This window comes from Tamandua tetradactyla, chromosome X (genome assembly GCF_023851605.1).
Source record: "Tamandua tetradactyla isolate mTamTet1 chromosome X, mTamTet1.pri, whole genome shotgun sequence".
Lineage (NCBI taxonomy): Eukaryota > Metazoa > Chordata > Mammalia > Pilosa > Myrmecophagidae > Tamandua > Tamandua tetradactyla.
Window position 1 is genome coordinate 155,744,394 of NC_135353.1, and position 24,685 is coordinate 155,769,078.

At 38.5% G+C, this 24,685-nt stretch overlaps 1 protein-coding gene across 4 annotated transcripts in view; it reads left to right on the forward strand.

The window, feature by feature from the left end:
- ADGRG2 (adhesion G protein-coupled receptor G2) overlaps positions 1 to 24,685 on the forward strand; it is a 133,798-nt gene that overhangs the window by 35,927 nt on the left and 73,186 nt on the right. For all 4 annotated transcript variants that reach the window (XM_077145080.1, XM_077145079.1, XM_077145082.1 and 1 more), the window contains 2 exons: positions 2,895 to 2,941; positions 21,426 to 21,544. In XM_077145080.1, coding sequence (XP_077001195.1) covers positions 2,901 to 2,941; positions 21,426 to 21,544 — 160 coding nt within the window. In that variant the 5' untranslated portion in view covers positions 2,895 to 2,900. The remainder of the gene's footprint in view (positions 1 to 2,894; positions 2,942 to 21,425; positions 21,545 to 24,685) is intronic.

Genomic DNA, 24,685 nt, shown 5'->3' on the forward strand with positions numbered 1-24,685 from the left:
GCAGCCTTCCTGGGATCTTCTGCATTGGAGCAAGGCTTGAAGTACACCCAGAGACAATTACCTTCCCACCCAAACCATTAGTAAAGTGTGCTTGCCTTTTTTTTTTTTTTTTTTTTTTTGTCACACTGGTATTACCCTGGATTTTAGCCAGCTTGATAAATAGAGGACTAGAGGAAGTTGGATGCGTTCCCAGCCTCCCAGATGATGTCATGGTTTGGGGGGAATCTACAACAGGGGAGATTGCAGTTAATCCTAGCAATCGGTGAGTTTGTTCTTCTCTGAGAAGCTTCTCTGTTCAGTGCCATGTCTTATATAAGTTGATCTGGTTCCTTTTGTGACTTGTCCTTTCCTTTCCTTTCAATGATGTAAGATCCCAAAACATTGGCAGTCACTATGTTTTGTTACTGAAGTGCTGGTGGCCGATCGGATCTTAATTCCTGCTTAGTTTCTCTAGGAGACAGAAAGGATGATGGGTGTGTTGTGAGGAAAAAGGGGCAAGGAGGGATCCGTGGGCTGAAGGATGAACTAAATTTAAGCCTCTGCATCCGCCAGGCGTTTGCAGATCATTGTTTTTGACATTCTTTTCCACAACTTGCTCAAGTGAGTCTCTGCTCCCTGCTGGGAAGCTGGTTTCTTGGCTCTGAGACCAGAAGTCCTGGTGCTCTCAATTGGGCCTTCCTAATTGGGTTAGAGCAAGGCGAGGGCTGATGGCATTCCTTCCCATTTTCCCTCCCCCTGAGCTTCGCTCAAGGTTTAAGAGCTCTGTTTGGAGGATTTGGATGGCTTGGCCCTCCCTCTGTTTTGTTTTGCTTCACTAGAAGAAATGTATTTAAAGTATAAGTAATACATTAGTACATGTTTGTGTTCTACAGTGTAAAAATTTGGCTTTCCCCTCTCCCCCATCACACTTCTATCTGTGACTAGTTGATGGCTTTCTTCCAGGCTTTTTTGTATGTCTCCACCCTTGTCACTGTAAGAACAAACATATGCACATATAGCTTTGTTTCTTGACATGGTCTAGTCTATATATTATTAAGAAACCTGATTTTTTTTTTCATTTGACTTATTCATATTGACAACCTCTATATGTCAGTATATATAGGTCAACTTCATTGTTTTAAACCATTGCACAATATTGCTTAATATGGATATATCATCATTTAACTTAACTGTTCTACTGATAGATACTTAGACTTTCTTTTTTCCTGCCCCACACAAAGCTTCAATGACTGTGTGCATGTGTATTTTTGTGCATATGTGTAAATATTTCTGTAGGGACAATTTCGGGAACTAGAATTTTTGGATTAAAAGGTATGCACATTTAAAATTTCAAGACATAGTTAAGCCCCTCACAGTTTACATCTCTACAATGTGTTCATTTCCCCACATGCTCTCTAGCTTTGGATGTTACTAGGCTTTGTAATTTTTTATCCAGTGGGCAGAACAGATTTCATTGTTGCTTGCTGTATTTTTCTTCCTGAAAGAGTTCCAAAGGAGCAAGTGGAACCTCCTGTTGCTTATTAATAAACTTTATTACCAGGAACCATGAAGCATGCTTTATTGTGGTCATCAATAAGGTTTTGGAAGAGGTGATGTACTTGAGCTGTGAAAATTCTTCAAAATATTATGAGAAGTTCCTATGTAGAAAATCCTCAATTTCATGAATGTTACATGATATAATTTCTATATTCAAGTCACAATTGATTTATTTCTTTCATTATTTTAATGTTTTTCCATTGTCAATTCTGCATTCATTCCATGTTGAACACTGGGGCATGTGTTTGTAATTTGTTTATCCTTGGACAGGACAACATGGTTGGCCTTCATTTTTGTCTTTAAACATTGTTTGATTAAATTAAGCTTTGTGCTTTAATTTATTAAGGACATTTATTCAGAGCTATTTCTTATTTTTTTTCTCTTAAAGAATCTATTGTGATCAATAGAAATTCACCATGACTCCTTTCTTCTTCTGAATTCATATTCTGGATTTCTTCTTGAGTACTGAACTTCTATTTTAATAGTCTGTTGCCTGAAGCCAGGAGTATGTCAGCTGGTTCAAAGATGGCCCTATAGATTGTTGCCTTTCGAAAATCTTGATTTGTAAGTCATATGTCTGTAATTTACATGGGCCTAGGGGGTGGGAGACCCTTGTGTGAAGTGACAGTCATTTTCAAGTAATAGATGTACCAGTGTTTGGGTTTTTGAAGTAAAGTGTGATGGGATATTCTGAATGAGACAGGTCAAGGTGGTCAAAAATGTCTTCTGCTTGGGTGGACACACTTTACTTTCCCAGCCTGCATCTGACCTTCTCCCTCACTCTTGTCACTGCCAGTGCCTTTCCAGTCATCTGTAAATTGTCCCTATCCATCCCCACTGTCACCCTTTCTTCTCTGGACCAAAGTTAACAATCAACAGATAATTATTTATTCAGCCCCTTTATGGAGAAAGGATTCTGCCTCCAGCTTTGGGGGCCACAAGAGACATAAACGACATCAAGGAGTTTATAACCTAGGGAAGTTAGGTCACAACAGCATAAAAAGACACCTAACCAAGCCTGGTCTTTGAGGGGACCGCTGTCACCCCCACCTCCGATCTGGCCCCTCTGCTGCTGTTGATGAAGCCCCAGTCTGAGTAGTAGTAATATATGCTACTAAAGCATCGACAAGGTCAGTCCAAAACTGGCTTTGGGCTTGTCCTTCTAGTTTATAATAAGTTCCTTAAGAGCAGGGTTTGTAGCTCTGTTTCTTTTGTAACTCAACAGCCAACTTCAAGCCTTGCTATATAGCAGGGGTCCATTGGTTCTTGGCTGGTGGTCTAACTACAGAATTGAAGCATTATGGGACCAAAAAGACCCACCTTCCATTGATCGGATTTTCTTTTATTTTTATTTTCAGATTTGTATGCAGAGTTTCTCTATCTTTTCTCCTGAACATCCTGTCAGGTGAGTAAGGCCATCTTTATGTGCTAATGTCTTGGAAACGATTAACATGTTTGGTTTATTTTCAAAATTTTCACCTTTATTCCAAATCCCATCCCCATAACAACTTTATTATTCGTCTAGGTTTGTTTTGTTTTTAATCCCTCACTTCCACTTTGAGCCCTATTTTTTAAAGGTATTTTTCTTTTCCTTGGGGGTTCTTCTGTTGACCTGTTTCTTTATGTTTTTTTGCTTTTGAATAGACATTCAGTAATAGGTACAGACTTTGAAATTTCATTTTGCAGTCAATTCTGGAAAAGGAGAATGATCATTTACAGGGAATCATTTGGGCTTTTGCATCAAGATTTTCCCTTTTCTACTCCCTGGACTTGCTTCCCTGTCCCCAAAAGCCCTGCTCACATTTTGAATCGGACAGTTGATGTCTTACCTAAAGTGTGTGCATGGGCAGCTTGCAAAGGCTCCTCCCTACCAGAGGAGGAGCCCATTCCTTTCTCCCATTTCCTTTCTAGATAGAAATTCTGGACTCATTACTGACTTTTACTCTTCCTATTTCCTTTGAGACTCATAAATAGCGATTATTTCTGGGATCTCGTTGATATAAATCATTGAAATCTTGTAGACAATACAAATAGTTATCATTATAATTAATATAAATTTATATTAATATAAATTGTAATGGTTCTATTATAATTTATACAGTAAATAACCCACATCATTATTATTATAATAAATAACAATAAGCTATTATTATAAATTATGTTTGAACACCTGAGTAGGGTCACACAGCTAGTAAATGGCCGAGCTGGGACTTAATAAAGCAGGAGCTGACACGGTGTGATGATAAAAGCAAGGACTGAGGCAGGGCATCGGGGGGGCTTTTACTTTTCCCAGGACCTCATTTTCTATTAAATCTGGTCTTCTGAGCCCCTCCAGAATGATACAAATCCTGTGCCTCTTCACTCCCCCTTCCCCACTCCCGCAGTACAAATGAATACCCCAAGGATGCTTTTAAGGAATGTCTCTATTTCTCTTCTCTATGTATCCATCCAGGATTTTGCAGCAACAAATTCTGGACCAAAGCAATTAGAAAATCTGTTTTGAGTGCATGCATGCTGTGGGCGCAGTTGCATGCTGCAGGGGTAGGAAGGGGAGATCGTGTTCTGGTGCCTTGTTTTTGTTTTCAGGCCAAGTTGGGTCTCATGTTCCATGAGGACACTTTCTAGTGTCTTTTAAGTTAAAAAAAAAATCACTATTTATTTGCCCACACCAGTGACCAATGAATCTAAGTCACAGCTATAAGCTCTTGTGGGCAAGAAAGAGACCTGTTGTGAACCATTGATTGTATACTTTGGATGGACTCTATGGTGTGTGAATATATCTTACTAAAATTACATTAAAAACCAAACAAAGAAGAAAGATACTGTCTTGTTTATTGCAGTGTCTTGAACCTAGCATAGTCCATTGCATGTAATAGGACCTCCTATCATAAGTAATTGTAAAACTGGATGAATGAATGAATGTGTGAAACAATCCCCAAATCTATTCACCTTTAGCATTGGAGTGTGCCATAAACTTGTCTGCTGATAATAATAATAGCTAACACTGTTGACTATACTGAGATCGTTAGTATGTTACCTCTAATCCCTAGAGCTTAATTCCTCCGAGGTAGTGCGTATCATTACCTCCGTCTTTCAGATGAAGAAATTAAGGTCCGGAGAGGTTAAGGGAGTAGCCCAAAGTTAAGCTGTAAATGGTGGAACAGGGATTGGAAGGCAGGCAGATGGCTCCACCGTCCCTGCTATGAAACCTTAGGTCACTCTGCTCCAGTGGGTGTGTTCAACATACTTACTAGTAACACTGGGGGAGGAGCCTGCAGAGGGAGGGGAGAGAGATGAAGTAGGCTTTCTCTTTGCCTTGGATAATCCACACACAGATAATCAAGAGTATGCAGATTATAGGTAGGAGATTGGAGAACTACGGAGATGAAAGAGGGAGCTAAGAAAACATCACACCTTTCACAAAATTCTTTTGGGAATACATGTTTACTTTATTTTATTGTTATTTTTTTCACATGGGCAGGCACCAGGAATCAAACCCAGGTCTCTGGCATGGCAGGAGAGAACTCTGCCTGCTGACCCACCGTGGCCTGCCCTTTTTTTCTACATTTTTTTAAAAAATATATGTTTACTTTAAGTGTCTAATATATTTCTAATCTTGCATGACTGAGAGTGATTCACTTCTTGTTGAATGACACTCTTTTGTCTGCATTAGAAAGCACCTAATGCTGATTATGAAAATCATTTTGCACTGTAAAGAGGAAACCAATCATTTTCCTTCCTTTTGCTTCTAGAGACGTGAGAGCTTCACATTGCAATCATGCTGGGCATTCATCATTGACTTTAGTTTGGGCTGTGACAAATGATACACAAAGCTGCCGTTTTAGAGTTCACATTCAGCATTTACCAGTTAGCCTAGTTTCTCTCATTTTGAGGACATGTGTTTTTTTGTTTTTTTGTGTTTTTTTGTGTTTTTTTTGGCACATGGGAGACTGTTTCTCTTACTGCAGCAATCCTGGCTTTAGTTCTTGATGACCTTATCCTTAGAAAATTTTGCTGCTGAAGTTCGAAATGGTTCCTTTTATCCTATATTTATTCAAATTAACTCAATTTGCAAGATTGGAAATTGCTGCTAGACATTTCTGTGAGTATTCCAAAGAATTCTGGAAAAGGCTCGTTTGATTTATATAGTAGGTAAAACAGCGGGGACTTCCCTTGTCAAGTTTTGGCATCAGGGTTATGCTAGCCTGGTAAAAATGAGTTAGAATATGATCTCTTTTTCTTTTTTCTGAATTCTGTTAGTTTGGAATTCTCATTCCTTGACTACTTGATAGCATTACCAATCGGAGTCTGTGGTTTTCTTTGTGGGAATTTTTTTGAGACTTTTAATGGTTATATGTCCAGTCAGGTTTATTTTCTTGATAAGTTATATATTTTTTTTTACTAGAGATTTGTCTGTTTCTATCTACATTTTCAATATTATTGGAAGAGTTGACTCTAAGATCTTTTTTTTTTAAATTAGAGCAGTTGTATGTTTAAAGAAAAGTCATGCAGAGAGTACAAAGTTTCCATATACCCCCCCATTTTCCCCTATTATTAACACTTTGCATTAGTATGCTACATTAGTTACGGCTGATACAACAATGTTCTTGTAATTATGCTATTAATTTTAGCCCACTCTTTACATTAGGTTCTACTGTTTGTGTTGTACGGTTCTATGGGGTTTTGCGCATGTTTGTGGTAACTTGTATATAACCTAAAATTTCCCTTTTTATCCCTTTTGAAATATACAATTCAATGGAGTGGTGTTAATGGCATTCACAAAGTTGTGCCTCCATCACCATCATCCATTGCCCAAACTTTTCCATCATCCCACACAGAAACTCAGTACCAATTAAACATTAACTCCCCATTTCCCACCCACGCCAGGCCCCTGGTAACCGAGTCTCTGACTCTGTGAATTTGTATGTTCTGCTTATTTCGTATAAGTGAAATTATACAGTATTTGTCCTTTTGTGTATGGCTTATTTCAATCAACAGGATGTTTTCAAGGTTCGTCGATGTCGTAGCATGCATCAGAACTTCCTTCCTTTTTAGGCTGAGTGGTATTCCATCACATGGATATATACCACATTTTGTTTATCCCTTCATCTGTTGATGGAAACTTGGTTGCTTCCACCTTTTGGCAATTGTGAATAATGATGCTGTCTGTGAACAGTGGTATGCAAATGTTTCTTTTACCCTTGCTTTAGATTCTTTGGAGTATATACTTAGAAGTGGGATTGCTGGGTCATATGGTAATTCTATGTTTAACTTTCTGAGGAATTGCTAAACTGTTTTCCACAGTGGCTGCACCATTTTGCATCCCCACCAATATGCAAGTGTTTCTGTTTCTCCACATCTTCTCCAACACTTGTTATTCTCTCTCTTTTTTTAATAGTAGCCATTCTGATGCATATGAGATGCTATCTCACTGTGGTTTTGATTTGCATTTCCCTGATGGCTAATGACCTTAAGCATCTTTTCATGTATTTATTGGTTATTTGTATATCTTCTTTGGAGAAATGTTTATTCAAGTCTTTTGCCCATTGTTTTGGTTTGCTAAAGCTGTCAGAATGAAATATACCAGAAACAGGTTGGCTTTTTACTTATATACTTTTCATTAGGTTACAAATGTATAGTTCTAAGGCCCTGAAAATGCCCAAATTAAGGCATCAAGAGGAAGCCACCCTCTCTGAGTTAAGGCTGCTGGCATCCAGGTTCCTCTGTCATCTGGGAAGGCACATGGCAATGTCTGCTGGTCCTTCTCTCCTGGTTCTGGTTTCACAATGGCACTCTTGACTCCCGTGGGCCCTTCTGGCTTCTCCTGGGGCACTTTCTTTCTAAGCTCTCTGGGTTTTTACTTTCTTTTGTCCTCTTCATAAAGGCAATGCATGGTGTGTCACATCTCAATTGAAATAGACTAACTAAAAGGTCCCATCCTCAATAGGTCTGTCCCCACAAGAATGGATTAAAAGAACACAGTCTTTTTGGGGTACGTAACTGATTCAAACCATCACACACCTTTTTAATTGGGTTGTCTTTATGTTTTTGAGTTGTAGGAGTTCTTTATGTATTCTGGATATTAAATCCTTATCAGATATATGGTTCCAAAATATTTCCCCCCATTCTGTAGGTCGTCTTTTACCTGCTTTATAAAGTCCTTTGTTGCACAGAAGTTCTTATCTTTTTTATGTTTGTCATATTTGTAGTTATGTTACTTTTTTCTTTTCACAAGCATATTGGTTATTTGTATTTGTTCTCTCTCTCTCTGTCTCTCAATTTTGCCAGAATTGTCTTTTCAAGGAACAACTTTGGCTTTGCTGATAATCTTTATTTTATGCCTTTTTTCTATGTCATTGTTATATGCTTTTTTTTTAATTTCCTTTCTTCTCTTTTGGATTTATTTTGCTGTTCTTTTTTGAGATTTCTTGAGATGAAGCTTAACTCATTAATTTTCAGCCTTTCTCATTGTCTAATATGTGTATTTAAATATAAATTTAAATTTATATTTATAAATTTATAATATAAAATTAAATAAATTTATATTTAAATACAGATAAAATATATCCCACATGTTTTCATCTGTAGCATTTTTATTATTGATCAGGTCAAATATTTTCTAATTTCTACATTATGGTTTCTTCTTTGACACATCATTTTTTGTTAACAATTTTAACTTTTGTTGTTCTAGCTTAATTGTGTTATGGTGAGAGTATGTTCCTTTTCTTTTTCCAATTCTTTGAAATATTTTTGAGACTTCTTTTATGGTCTGTTTGGTTTTTATAAATATTCAGTGTACACTAGAAAAAAATGATATATTCTGCAGTGGTTTGGTGGGGAGTTCTATATATATGGTCTTTAAGTCACGTTGGTTACATGTGCCGTTCAAATAGTCTGTATCTTTAGTGAATTTCTGATTTGCTTTTTATCAATTGTTGATAGAGATCTATGATTCTCTCAACATGATTGTGAATTTGTTCTATTTCTCCTTGTATTTTGCTGTTTATTGTATTTTGAGGCTATATTATTAGTTGCATTCACATTGAAGTGTGTTGCCTTCCTATTGAATTGAACATTTTATGACTGAAACTTTTTATTTATAGTAGTGCTTTTTGCATTAAAGTATAATTTGCCTGATATTAATATCAGCACATTAATTTTCTTTTGATTCGTATTGGCTTCTTTTCAGTCCTTTTACTTCAAACTTATGTTTGAAGTTTACTTCATTATATTCCAGTTGCATTTTGTATTTTTTTCTCAGTCCGAAATCTTGGACTTTTAATCTTTTAGACTGTTTACATTTAATGAGTCATTGATATGTATGTGTTTCTAAATCTACCATCTTATTTCTGTTTTCCCTAACCATTCTTTGTTTCTTTTTCTCCTCTTTCTTGTTTCTGTTGGATTTACTGAATAGTTTAAAAATCATTTTCCTCCTTCTACCAATTAAAAATTATATGCCCCATTTCTAATCGTTAGTAGATACCCTAGAATTCACGACTACTTTTCAATGTCTATAGATAATTGATACCTTTGGCCTTCTCTAGGATAATACAGGGACCTTAGAAGACTTTAATTTTTTTAATTTTATATTTTTCATTTCCTAATTTATGTATCATAGTTGCCATGTTTTTATTCTTTTGTTTCTCACTTACCTCTGCAAGATATTACTGTTATATATAATCAAGACTACCCGAGACTGGGCTTCTGGAGCCTTTGGGTGTGTCACAGGCTTCAGAGGCTTCTCTCTGGCCCTTTTCCAGTCTCACCCCTTTCTAAAAGGTAAGGAGTCTATGGCAGCAAGAAGACATCCCCATTTGGAGCCTGCTTCCCTCCACCCCCAACACTTGCTTCTAGATCATGCTCTGGAAGCCCAGGACGCTGGAATTCCCTATTCAAACATTGTGTCTATTTCTAGGACCTGAGTAGGCTTCTTCCCCAAGGCAAACCATGCTGCACGTTTACATACCTCTAAACTCAACGGACAACCAAGGGGCAGGGCAGGGGATTGGATGTGGGGGTTGGGGTGTCCACATGCACATGCACAAAACCTCTTGAAGTCTAGGCTGGAGTCTTAGTGGGAAGAATAGTAGCAAACTGGGCCTCCCTTTGTACTTTGATCTGGAGCTTACAAATATGCTAGGGATAGGCCTGGCCATATACTAACAACTTTCCTTATTCCATCTTAGACTGTATGTCTTCTGTGTGACTATATCCTTTAGGATTTATTTTAGTGAGAATTTTCAGGTGATGAATAACATCACCATTTGTGTTTGTCCAAAAATGTCTCTGTTTTGTTCTCATTCTTGAAAGATTTTTTCATTAGGAGTAGAATTCTAGAGTGACAGTTACTTTTTCTCTGCACACTGAAGGTACTATTCCACTGCTTTCTGGCTGCCATTGTTGCTTCTGAGAAGATAGCGTCAATCTAACAGCTTCTCCTTTCAAGGTTAACTGTCTTTTTTTCCTCTGACTACTTTCAAGATTTTCTCTTTTGTCTTTGTCTTTCTTCATTTTTACTATGATGTGTCTAGGTGTAGATCTCTTTTTATTTATTGTGATTCTTTGGGCTTCTTGAATCTGTGTCTTGGTGTCTTTCACCAGTTTTGGGTCATTCAGTCACTATCCTTTCAACCATTGCCACTACCCCATCCTCTCCTCTTTGAATTTTGTTTAAATGTACATTAAATGCTGTTTTTCTTTTTCCCATGTCTCTGAACTTTTTTTTCATATTTTGTACCTGAAGGTCAAGTTTGCCTTATTAGGCCAACACCCACCCTCAGATTTAAGTGGCTCCATCAAAATATTATTTCCCACTTTGGCTTTGACTTTGGCCTGGTGATTCCTTACTATGTTGTCAGTTCTTTGACTTAAGAAAATGCTTTTCATATTTTATTCATGATTTTCAATTGTTTTTAGCAGAAGGTTTGGTCTAAATAACTTAACTCAGTATATTCTTGGAACACTGAAGAAATGATTTTAATTTTTCTGAGATATTTGTTATACTGGGGTATTTTAGCAGAGTTTAAATAGAAATTTAATCATGCTTTTACTAACAGTTTTCCCTTTATAAATAATATATGTTATTTCTCTAATTGAAGGGAATATTGAATGGCTGTTATTTTGTTAGGCGCAATGTTTTAAACACTGAGAGAGTTATAGATATAATAAACAAATGTTTGTTGTTTGTTTTATTTATTTATTTATAGGTGAGCACAGACTACTTAGTTGTCATAATGTCATTACTTAATTATATGGATAATGCTATTTTTCATAGTTTGTTTTACGAACTGAAGATATTTTTATAAAGCACTCTGTAAGTTGCTTTTATGATTAACTGCTCTGAAGATTTTTTTTCTTCATCCTTCATGTATCCTGATTCTTTTTTTCAAAGTGATTAAACATCCTCAAGGAAGACAACTTTGAGATTTTCTGACTTCTGTAATGGTTGAACAGTCTAGGTCAATTGCTTTTTCAACTTTTGTTCCAGCATTGTCCACACCAAGAACCTTTTCAGCACCATCCTTTCAAATTTCTTCTTGCGCTAGTCTTATTGGCCAACAGTAATGATTCAATGTAAATATCTCAAAGGCATGGAGTTTTCCAGAAGACTTAGGGAACAATTGTTATACTTCTTATTATTTGGGCCAAAAAGGTTGATAATTGCATATATCATAGCAGCTGTAGTGTAATCAAATATCAGTTAACTAGAAATAACAGAGAATAACTCTCACCCAGACCTGCCCTACAATTGTCTTAAGCTATTTCCCCTTTTAAAAATCTTTATTCTTTAATTGTTCTTTATCAAGATTAAAGATAACTAGCTACATTTATCACTTATGGCTATCAAAGTTTGTGCTGATGATGTATATTTACACAGCAGTGAGACTATTTGATGAAATTGAAGTGATTTGGAACAATTTCTTGGAGTGATCCAAGTCCAGGCCATGACATCCAGTCATGTAGCTTGTGCACTGCACAGCCCTACATGTTGCATTTACATCAGAGTTGACAACTATAAAATGGGACCCTGGGACAAAGTGAATTTGGTATAATCTTCAGTGAGTGGCTATATAGTGTTGAGATCTAGGTTTTGCAGTTCAAAGGCTAGCAGATAGTTTTCTCTGTACTTTGAGGCTATCTTGCCAGCCATTCTTTGCACCTTAAAAATTTGCTAAGAACCAGGGTCAAATCACTTTGTTGATGACCTAGAGAGCTTTGAACTATCCCAACTTGCACCGGAAAATGAAGACATGCTCCAGTTGAAAAAGATAAAAGTGACCTTTATGCATAATGAGTAAGGGTTTCAAAATCCATAGCTTTTCCTCTTTGATCAATGTCCCTAGACACCTATGACCCAGAAAGATGTTCCTTAAGTTATGCAAAAGTCAGTGGAAGCTGCATTATTTCACATACTATAGAATGTCTCCTTCTGATCAGGCTTCGGTTAGAGATAAGAATGAAGCCAATCTGGTTGAGATGAAGGTAAATCAGAATACAGGGGCAAGGATGACATTGTCTATATTTTAGAACTTCACCTACTGTATGAGACCAAAGGAAGAGAGCTTCATTTTGTCCCAAACCTAAATATTCTGTACAACATAATCTAGCTCAACCTGTATGGCTAGCTCATTTAAACAACCCAAACACATGGAATCCAGAATGGGAACAAGGGCTTGTAATTCTGTATAGCTTAATGTAATGCCCAGATACATCCCAGAGTATGTTGGGCAGATAAATAAAAAGTATTGGCAAAGTCTCTTAAGGGACTTCAGAAAAAATATGGAACTATTAAACTTTCCCATTGGGGAAATCCCTGATACCGTCTCACACGTTAGGGATTCCCAAGTCAATAGACCAAGCCCTTGATCTTGATGCTTGTTCTCATGAAGCTTATTTCTGTGGTGGAGAAACTAAGTGTACCCATAGTTATGCCTAAAAGTTACTTCTAGAAAACCTCTTTTGTTGCTCAGATGTGGCCTCTATCTCTCTAAGCCCAATTTTGCAAAGAAAAATAAATGTGGAAAGAAATGAAACAGAATAAGGTATCAGTGTCCAAGAGAGTTCAAATAGAATCAGGAGGCTGTTCTGGAAGCTTCTTTCTTCACCTGTAGTATGAGAATTAAACTTCTCTGATACCCTTCCTAGAGCGCAAATTAAATACTTCTGGAGCATAACTGAGCATTCTGTAGAGTTCTAGTTTACTAAAATAATAGCTTTAGTCTTCGTTTTAAAGGAGCAGTGCTTTTGTGTGTATAGATCAACTGAGTTCAAAAATGTAAAAATTATTAGTTTTTAAACATTTTATGGAACCTTTTTATTTTTTATTTATTTATTTATTTTTTTTTATTAATTAAAAAAATTAACTAACACAACATTTAGAAATCATTCCATTCTACATATGCAATCAGTAATTCTTAATATCATCACATAGATGTATGATCATCATTTCTTAGTACATATGCATCGATTTAGAAAAAGAAATAGCAAGACAACAGAAAAAGAAATAAAATGATAATATAGAGAAAATATAAAAATAAAAATAAAAAATACAAAAATATATAAGAAAAAAAACTATAGCTCAGATGCAGCTTCATTCAGTGTTTTAACATAATTACATTACAATTAGGTAGTATTGTGCTGTCCATTTTTTTTTTTTTTAAGAAATCATACCATTCTACATATGCAATCAGTAATTCTTAACATCATCACATAGATGCATGATCATCGTTTCTTAGTACATTTGCATCGGTTTAGAAGAACTAGCAATATAACCGAAAAAGATATAGAATGTTAATATAGAGAAAAAAAAAAAGTAATAATAGTAAGAACAAAACAAAACAAAACAAAAACCTATAGCTCGGATGCAGCTTCATTCAGTGTTTTAACATGATTACTTTACAATTAGGTATTATTGTGCTGTCCATTTTTGAGTTTTTGTATCTAGTCCTGTTGCACAGTCTGTATCCCATCAGCTCCAATTACCCATTATCTTACCCTGTTTCTAACTCCTGCTGAACTCTGTTACCAGTGACATATTCCAAGTTTATTCTCGAGTGTCGATTCACATCATTGGGACCATACAGTATTTGTCTTTTAATTTTTGACTAGACTCATTCAGCATAATGTTCTCTAGGTCCATCCATGTTATTACATGCTTCATAAGTTTATCCTGCCTTAAAGCTGCATAATATTCCATCGTATGTATATACCACAGTTTGTTTAGCCACTCGTCTGTTGATGGACATTTTGGCTGTTTCCATCTCTTTGCAATTGTAAATAACGCTGCTTTAAACATTGGTGTGCAAATGTCCGTTTGAGTTTTTGCCCTTAATTCCTTTGAGTAGATTCCCAGCAATGGTATTGCTGGGTCGTATGGCAATTCTGTATTCAGCTTTTTGAGGAACCGCCAAACTGCCTTCCACAGTGGTTGCACCATTTGACATTCCCACCAACAGTGGATAAGTGTGCCTCTTTCACCGCATCCTCTCCAGCACTTGTCATTTTCTGTTTTGTTGATAATGGCCATTCTGGTGGGTGTGAGATGATATCTCATTGTGGTTTTGATTTGCATTTCTCTAATGGCTACGGACATTGAGCATCTCTTCATGTGCCTTTTGGCCATTTGTATTTCCTCCTCTGAGAGGTGTCTATTCAAGTCTTTTTCCCATTTTGTAATTGGGTTGGCTGTCTTTTTGTTGTTGAGTTGAACAATCTCATTATAAGTTCTGGATACTAGACCTTTATCTGATATGTCGTTTCCAAATATTGATTCCCATTGTGTAGGCTGTCTTTCTACTTTCTTGATGAAGTTCTTTGATGCACAAAACTGTTTAATTTTGAGGAGTTCCCATTTATTTATTTCCTTCTTCAGTGCTCTTGCTTTAGGTTTAAGGTCCATAAAACTGCCTCCAATTGTAAGATTCATAAGATATCTCCCTACATTTTCCTCTAACTGTTTTATGGTCTTAGACCTAATGTTTAGATCTTTGATCCATTTTGAGTTAACTTTTGTGTAGGGTGTGAGATATGGGTCTTCTTTCATTCTTTTGCATATGGATATCCAGTTCTCTAGGCACCATTTATTGAAGAGACTGTTCTGTCCCAGGTGAGTTGGCTTGACTGCCTTATCAAAGATCAAATGTCCATAGATGAGAGGGTCTATATCTGAGCACTCTATTTGATTCCATTGGTCGATATATCTATCTTTATGCCAATACCATGCTGTTTTGACCACTGTGGCTTCATAATATGCCTTAAAGTCAGGCAGCATGAGACCTCCAGCTTCGTTTTTTTTCCTCAAGATGTTTTTAGCAATTCGGGGCACCCTGCCCTTCCAGATAAATTTGCTTATTGGTTTTTCTATTTCTAAAAAATAAGTTGTTGGGATTTTGATTGGTATTGCATTGAATCTGTAAATCAATTTAGGTAGGATTGACATCTTAACTATATTTAGTCTTCCAATCCATGAACACGGTATGCCCTTCCATCTATTTAGGTCTTCTGTGATTTCTTTTAGCAGTTTTTTGTAGTTTTCTTTATATAGGTTTTTTGTCTCTTTAGTTAAATTTATTCCTAGGTATTTTATTCTTTTAGTTGCAATTGTAAATGCTACAGATTTTTGAATGTTGATCTTATAACCTGCTACTTTGCTGTACTCATTTATTAGCTCTAGTAGTTTTGTTGTGGATTTTTCCGGGTTTTCGACGTATAGTATCATATCATCTGCAAGCAGTGATAGTTTTACTTCTTCCTTTCCTATTTTGATGCCTTGTATTTCTTTTTCTTGTCTAATTGCTCTGGCTAGAACCTCCAACACAATGTTGAATAATAGTGGTGATAGTGGACATCCTTGTCTTGTTCCTGATCTTAGGGGGAAAGTTTTCAATTTTTCCCCATTGAGGATGATATTAGCTGTGGGTTTTTCATATATTCCCTCTATCATTTCAAGGAAGTTCCCTTGTATTCCTATCCTTTGAAGTGTTTTCAACAGGAAAGGATGTTGAATCTTGTCAAATGCCTTCTCTGCATCAATTGAGATGATCATGTGATTTTTCTGCTTTGATTTGTTGGTATGGTGTATTACATTAATTGATTTTCTTATGTTGAACCATCCTTGCATACCTGGGATGAATCCTACTTGGTCATGATGTATAATTCTTTTAATGTGTTGTTGGATACGATTTGCTAGAATTTTATTGAGGATTTTTGCATCTATATTCATTAGAGAGCTTGGTCTGTAGTTTTCTTTTTTTTGTAATATCTTTGCCTGGTTTTGGTATGAGGGTGATGTTGGCTTCATAGAATGAATTAGGTAGTTTTCCCACCGCTTCGATTTTTTTGAAGAGTTTGAGGAGAGTTGGTACTAATTCTTTCTGGAATGTTTGATAGAATTCAGATGTGAAGCCGTCTGGTCCTGGACTTTTCTTTTTAGGAAGCTTTTGAATGACTGATTCAATTTCTTTACTTGTGATTGGTTTGTTGAGGTCATCTATGTCTTCTTGAGTCAAAGTTGGTTGTTCATGTCTTTCCAGGAACCCGTCCATTTCCTCTAAATTGTTGTATTTATTAGTGTAAAGTTGTTCATAGTATCCTGTTATTACCTCCTTTATTTCTGTGAGGTCAGTAGTTATGTCTCCTCTTCCATTTCTGATCTTATTTATTTGCATCCTCTCTCTTCTTCTTTTTGTCAATCTTGCTAAGGGCCCATCAATCTTATTGATTTTCTCATAGAACCAACTTCTGGCCTTATTGATTTTCTCATAGAACCAACTTCTGGCCTTATTGATTTTCTCTATTGTTTTCATGTTTTCAATTTCATTTATTTCTGCTCTAATCTTTGTTATTTCTTTCCTTTTGCTTGCTTTGGGATTAGTTTGCTGTTCTTTCTCCAGTTCTTCCAAATGGATAGTTAATTCCTGAATTTTTGCCTTTTCTTCTTTTCTGATATAGGCATTTAGGGCAATAAATTTCCCTCTTAGCACTGCCTTTGCTGCGTCCCATAAGTTTTGATATGTTGTGTTTTCATTTTCATTCGCCTCGAGGTATTTGATAATTTCTCTAGCAATTTCTTCTTTGACCCAGTGGTTGTTTAGGAGTGTGTTGTTGAGCCTCCACGTATTTGTGAATTTTCTGGCACTCCGCCTATTATTGATTTCCAACTTCATTCCTTTATGATCCGAGAAAGTGTTGTGTATGATTTCAATCTTTTTAAATTTGTTAAGACTTGCTTTGTGACCCAGCATATGGTCTATCTTTGAGAATGATCCATGAGCACTTGAGAAAAAGGTGTATCCTGCTGTTGTGGGATGTAATGTCTTATAAATGTCTGTTAAGTCTAGCTCATTTATAGTAATATTCAGATTCTCTATTTCTTTATTGATCCTCTGTCTAGATGTTCTGTCCATTGATGAGAGTGGTGAATTGAAGTCTCCAACTATTATGGTATATGAGTCTATTTCCCTTTTCAGTGTTTGCAGTGTATTCCTCACGTGTTTTGGGGCATTCTGGTTCGGTGCGTAAATATTTATGATTGTTATGTCTTCTTGTTTAATTGTTCCTTTTATTAGTATATAGTGTCCTTCTTTGTCTCTTTTAACTGCTTTACATTTGAAGTCTAATTTGTTGGATATTAGTGTAGCCACTCCTGCTCTTTTCTGGTTGTTATTTGCATGAAATATCTTTTCCCAACCTTTCACTTTCAACCTATGTTTATCTTTGGGTCTAAGATGTGTTTCCTGTAGACAGCATATAGAAGGATCCTGTTTTTTAATCCATTCTGCCAATCTATGTCTTTTGATTGGGGAATTCAGTCCATTGACATTTAGTGTTATTAGTGTTTGGATAATATTTTCCTCTAACATTTTGCCTTTTGTATTATATATATCATATCTGACTTTCCTTCTTTCTACACTCTTCTCCATACCTCTCTCTTCTGTCTTTTCGGTTCTGACTCTAGTGCTCCCTTTAGTATTTCTTGCAGAGCTGGTCTCTTGGTCACAAATTCTCTCAGTGACTTTTTGTCTGACATTCTAACTGGTAAGTGTCTTGGAGAACGCCTATTTGGGTCTAATCTCTTTGGGGTGCGCTGCACTTCTTGGATCTGTAATTTTAGGTCTTTCATAAGAGTTGGGAAATTTTCAGTGATAATTTCTTTCATTAGTTTTTCTCCTCCTTTTCCCTTCTCTTCTCCTTCTGGGACACCCACAACACATATATTTGTGCGGTTCATATTGTCCTTGAGTTCCCTGATACCCTGTTCAAATTTTTCCATTCTTTTCCCGATAGTTTCTGTTTCTTTTTGGAATTCAGATGTTCCATCCTCCAAATCACTAATTCTATCTTCTGTCTCTTTAAATCTATCATTGTAGGTATCCATTGTTTTTTCCATCTTTTCTACTTTATCCTTCACTTCCATAAGTTCTGTGATTTGTTTTTTCAGTTTTTCTATTTCTTCTTTATGTTCAGCCCATGTCCTCTTCATGTCCTCCCTCAATTTATCGATTTCATTTTTGAAGAGGTTTTCCATTTCTGTTCGTATATTCAGCATTAGTTGTCTCAGCTCTTGTATCTCATTTGAACTATTGGTTTGTTCCTTTGACTGGGCCATATTCTCAGTCTTCTGAGCGTGGACAGTTATCTTCTGCTGCTGGCGTCTGGGCATTTAGTCAGATTTCCCTGGGTGTCGGACCCAACAAGGTTGTAAGATTTTTCTGTGAAATCTCTGGGTTCTGTTTTTCTTATCCTGCCCAGTAGGTGGCGCTCGTGGCACACGTTTGTCTGCGGGTCCCACCAGTAAAAGGTGCTGTGGGTCCTTTAACTTTGGAAAACTCTCGCCGTCTGGGAGGTTCGCTAGCCGAAGTGGCTTGGAAGAGTGCCAGCCGGCCCGGGGCCTAAACGTGGGGAGGGTCGCTGGCTGCCGCAGCCCGGGAAAGCGCCCGTCCGAATTTCCTAGTTGGACCGGGGCGCCGAGCGTGGTGGGAGGACGCCAGCGGCAGCGGCCCGCCCGGGAGAGTGCACGTTCCCGGGGAGTCATGGGTTTGGAAGGGCACCCCCCCATCACCGTTCTCCGCAGCCTGGGGATTTCCGATCCAATTCTCTCAGTTGGTCCTGGGGGCCGCGCGTGGTGTGGGCGCCAGCCGCCACGGTTTGAGGCGACCGCCTTTCCAATTCTCCCAGCCGGCCCGGGAAGGGGGAAGGGAGTGACTCCAGCCACTTGCCGCCCCGCCCGGTAAAGCCCGCACCCCTCGGTGATCTCACCAGAGCGGGTTCTCTCAGCCAGCCAGCCGTTCCAGGATGGGGTACGCTGTCTTTTTTATCTCTGTCGTGGTTTTGGGAGCTGTTCTTTATCGTTTCTACTCCCCTAGTAGCTGTCCTGGAGGAGAAACTAAGATCCGCGCGTCTTACTAAGCCGCCATCTTCTCCGAAAGTCCTGGAACCTTTTTATGACATATATGTAAGTGTACTACTCAGTGAATTTCACCAATGACTGTGTCATGTAACCAGCACATAGGTCAAGAAATATTGCATGCACTTCAGAAGCCCCATTCTGCCTAATGATTACTTCTAATTATTAGTGTAACCTCTTCCCCTAAAGGATAACCCACTCTCCTGACTTCTCGCTTCATTGGTTATTCTTGCTTGCTTTTGTTCTTCATATGAATAGTCATATCCAACATGCATTATTTTATATCGGCTTCTTTCACTAACATTATGGTTCTGAGATTCATCTACATTATTGTGTATAACTGTAGCAGACACATCTTACCTCCAGAGAGACATCGATACGTCTTTGCATACTATCTTAACATTCTCATTTGAGTGACTCAGTTGGGAGGATCAATAATATGCCATTAGGGGCAGAGAAAAGATAAAAGTGCTGAAGAGGAGGGATGAATCACCGGCTTTTTACAATTTATTGACATTATTGTATTATTCATATATAATATAACTTATTAATTTAAAAAAAAATGTAAGTGGTCTTTTGAAGGAAAAGGATTTGTCTTCTGGTCCAAGATGTCATCATGCCATGACCAAAGAAAGAATCACTGACCTGCTATATTGGTGATGGTTATTAAGCTATTAAAGCTGAAGTTTCAAAAATACAAGATTTTTAAAGAGTGCCAGCTTTCCCTTGAGGCTGAGAAGCCATGATTTATTTATCCCTTTCTTTCCACCCCTCATCCCTTTCATCTTTGCATGCCTCACCCTGACTTACTTACCTTACTACCTTACCGTACTAGATGCAAAATAGGTATTTGTTGAATGAATGAGCAAAGAATACAGCTAACGTTTATAGCATTCTTCACAGAGCTGGCCACTGTGCAGAGATCAACTGTTTAATCACCACAGTAAGCCTATCAGGTTGGAGGTGCTGTCACAATTTGCTAGATGGGGAATCCTGGACATTGGGAAGAACTTGTCCAAAGCCACCCAGACATTCCGTGGCAGAGCTGAGACCTTTGAACTCAACTCTTGAGTCTCCTCCATTGTGCCTGCACACTCTTGCTTGGGCTCATGGAGAGCCTGGTTTGTCCTGGCCACTTCCCTCCAGGCTGTGTAGAGGGAGCCTGCTCAGTGGGCTCTCACTGACCCCTTGCTGTGCCCGAGCCATGGTGGGTTGTGATTTCCTGGCTGATTTCTTCCTACTTCAGCATACCATGGCAGCCTCCACTGCTGGGGCTGCCTGCCCATTGTATGGTCATGCTGCCAACTCCTTGGCCATCTGGGAACCAGATATGGTGTCAGTGTTTGCATGTCTCTTGTGTGCTATTGTCTCCCTAGCCCCACCTCACCTCCAGCCTGTGCATTTCTTCTGGTTAGCTCCCATTTGACCCTTCAATGTCATCTGGTACATATTTTGGCCCTCAATAGATGTTTGTTGAATAAATGAATAAATGAATGTTGAATGAGGCTTTTAAATTCAGCTCTGATAGAAACATTGCTTTTAACAAATGTTGACTCATTGCTCTCCTGACTACCAAAAATGCAAGCAATGATAATGAAATAAGATGCAATAAAGAGTAAATGCAATGCACCCATCCTTTTACCAGATAAGATATAAATAGGAGTAGATTATTTGTAAGAGTCTATGACACCTTCTGATTCTCTGTCTTGTCACTCTTTTTTTTTAATTGTGGTAGCGTATATAACACAAAATTTGCCATTTTAACCATTTTTAAGTGTACAATTCAGTGGCATCATTACACCACGTTGTACAACCATCACTACCACCCATTACCAAAACTTTTTCATAACTCCAAACAGAGTCTCTGTACCTATTAACCAATAATTCCCTGTTCCCCCTCCCCTCAGCCCCTGGTAGCCTCTAATCTGTTTTCTACTGTGAACTTGCTTTTTCTAGATAGTTCATGCATAAGTAGAGACATACACTATTTTTCCTTTTGTGTCTGGCTTATGTCACTCAGAATAGTGTTTTCAAGGTTCTTCTGCATTGTAGCATGTCTCAGAATTTATTCCTTTCTACAGCTGCATAATATTCCATTGTATGGACATACGACATTTTGTTCATCCGTTCACCTGTTGATGGACCCTTGGGCTGTTTCCACCTTTTGGTTGTTGTGAATAATGCTGCTGTGAACTCTGGTGTGCAAGTATTTGTTTGAGTCTGCTTTCAGTCATTTTGGCTATATGCCTAAGAGTGATTGCTGGGTCGTATGGTAACTCTATGTTTAACTTTCTGAGGAACTGCCAGACAATTTCCACAGTGGCTGCACAATTTGACATTCTCACCAGCAATGTGTGGAACCCTAGTAATTCAAAGGAAGCAGGACTGCAGGTGGCCGTGGCCGAGGAGCCTGTCTTTTGGGTATTGCTGTGTTTTGATTATGGCAGCTGAGATAATCTGTTTTCCCTTTATTTGACTCCAGGATGTTTTTCTCTGGCTGGCGGTACAACCACGTTGGCAGACCTGAAGAACTCCTAGTGACGTTGAAGGTATTCCTTGTCATCATTTGTCTTCACGTTGTTCTGGTTACATCCCTGGAAGGTAAGTGCCCATTTTCCATTCTTTCTCTCTTTATCCATTTGTGTGTTCATTTGTTTTTATCAGTATCCACTTGAAGGCTAACTTCTATATGGAAACTTAAGGGAGGCCAAAAATCATCCAAATGCAGGAGCTTGGTTTTCAGCAAAGGGGAGCTTTAGAAGTTTAGCAACAAGGAGGAAAGGTTCCTGAGGAAGGCAGTAAAAAAGCCAGCAAGATGGGAGCTGCCAATCTGTGGGTGCAGCTGCCTAAAGGTGACAGTTCTCTGTAAATGTAACGCCTCCTCATGAGGAGTTTGACGGGGAGTTGAGCATTACTTAAGGAAACATTATTGAGGACGCAAAGGGAAATACCTTCCTTATGCAGAAGAAGGTGGCAGGAACAAGGAATCTTCATTGGATAAAGTAAAAATCAAGCAGCAGACAACAACAAAAACAAACAAACCATACACACACATACTACAGGATAAGCAGAAAAGCTCTCAACAAGCTAAAACACAAATGGCAATTGTGCAAAAGTGGGCACTGCACCTTATTATCAAGAGGCCACCATGGTTTAAACAAAGAAATGGGAAGAGCTACATGTGTCCCGACTGCTTACAATGTTTTCAGAAACCAAAATGCTTTATCAATGTCTACCCCTTTCATCTTCTCAACCAAACCTGTGTGTGAAGGGGCGATCTTATTCTTAGTCCCGTTTTCCAGACCAGGAAGCCGAGGCTAAGAATGATGGGTAACTGGCACGAGGTTGTTAGGAAGTGGCAGAGCTGGGATTTGAACCCAGTGGTCTGGCGCTGGATCCTGTGCTTATAATCACAAAACCAGGGTTCTCAAACTTGCGCGTGGATCAGAATCAAGTGGATGGCTTGTTAGAACAGATCGTTTGGTGTCTGATTCAGTGGGTCTGGGGTGGGGCCTGAAAACTGGCATTGCTAATAAGCTCCCAGATGATGCTGATGTTGACGTGACTGGACTAGGAGCCATAGCTGACAGGAGACATAAATAGGAACTGAAAACTCCTCCGCATGTACATTGTGGGCTACAGTTTCTCTTGCTGTGGCTACAGGAAAGGAGACCCCAAGTGCAAAAAAATCATCAAAATGAAAGCTTCTTGTTACTAATAAGTGTTTTTGAAAAATTGTATTTAAAAATGATGAAAATGGACCGGTTAGCAAGAAAGTAAGTGGCTCTGTAACAGACCTGAACAGGGAAAACCTCAGTAGTTGCTGAAGGCAGCTGGAGGTGTTTCCTGCTCTGGCTCTTCGATGAATTGATTTCTTGGAGCAGTGGTTCTCAAAGTGTGGCCAGCAGCATCAGCAACACCTGGGAACTTCTTAGAAGTGCGGATTCTTGGGCCCCAAACCCAGACTGACTGAATCAGAAACTCTGGAGTGGGGGCCCAATGATCTGTGTTTTCATAAGCTCTCCCAGTGATTCTGATGCACACTGAAGTGTGAGAACCACTGTCTTAAAGAATTGGCTAAAACATTACTGCTGGCAGCATGATAGAGTAGAAAGGTGGTGAGACCTGAGGTTAGAGCCTCTTCGAACCCCGTGCCTGCTACCTACTGTTTGTATGATCTTGATTTGCCACTTAATCAATATGCACCTCTATTTCCTCATCTTTAAATTGGATGTAATAGTGAACTCCCCTAATGGGTTCAATATATGTAAAAATAAGCTCCATGAAAGCAGTGGGTTTTCTGTTTTACTTCTTGCTTTAACCGCACTGCTTGGAACATAGCTGGCATGTAACCGGCCCACAATAAATATTTGTTGAATGAATGAAGTGTTTGGGGATCTGGAAAGGACTAAATATGAGTTCTTTATTATCCTTCAGAGCTCCCACTAAGGGTGTTTGTTCATTCTTATTTAATAATCACTTTGATTGCACTTAAAATGAACCAGCTACTGTTCTAAGCCCTTATAAGAAGGTAAACTGATTTAAAACTCACTCAATAACCCTTGAAGTAGGCACTATTATTAGCTTCATTTTACAGATGAGGAAGCTGAGGCACATTAGAGGTAAGCAACTTACCCTAGATCAAACAGTTAAGAAGTTGCAGAGCTGGGATTCAAGCTCAGGCCATCTGACTCCCAAAGTTTGTATATTTAACCACTACACTACGTTGCCTTTCAGCATGCTTAACCTCTGCTCTCATAGGCTCAGTTGCTTGGTGGTCATGCACCTGCAGATTAAAAATAATGAGTGGAATCCGTAATTACGAGACTTGGTGGATGTTGGGCTAGATCACCCTGGAAGCTTGTAGGCATCATCTCCCTGAATAGCTTTGGACTGGGCAGATTCACTTTGTTCAGGTTGACTTCAGTTTGGTCTTAGATGGAGACCAAGGGGACTGACCTGCTTCTGCTCCATTGAGTAATCAGTTGTGCAGTAATGAACATCTGGGTTCTGAGAACATCATCCTTGACTCCAGGGAGTTTGCCCTCCAGATGGAGGCACATGACTATGACACATGATGGAATTAGAGAACTATACAACCATATAATACAAACTAGAGTTAAGTCCTAAATGTACCTGTTGGTGTTTAGGGCTCTAACATATGGCCCTGGGCCAAATCTGTGGATTTGGTTAGTTGAATGCAAAGCCATCTGTAGCAGATGCTTATCTATGCCCTGCCCATATCCTCTTGGTCTACCCCAGAGGTCACTTACAGTTCCTGTGCATACTGATGGCTCTTCTGTCTGATTGAGAATGTCTGTGGCCATGGGAGTGTGCTTGGCTTGGGTAGAGGATAAGCCAGAAGTGCCCCTGTCTTAGATTGCCAGGGCTGCAGACTAGTTGGCTTAAACAACAGGAATTTATTGTCTCATAGTTTGGGAGACTAGCAGTTCAAAGTCAAGATGTCGGCAGAATCAGTCACTTCCTTAAGTCTGTAGCATCCTGGAGGTAGCTGGCCGGTCATCCATAACTCAACCTTTGCCTCTGTCACATGGCTGTCTCTTTCCCCTTCTGTCTCCTACTTATTGTGTCCAAATTTCCTCTGCCTATAAGGACTCCAGACATATTGGATTAAGGCTCGCCTTGATTCATTTTGGTCTCACCTTAACTTCAAACATCTTCAGAGATCCTATTTACAAAGGGATTCACATCCATTAGAACCAAGGATTAGGACTTGAACTC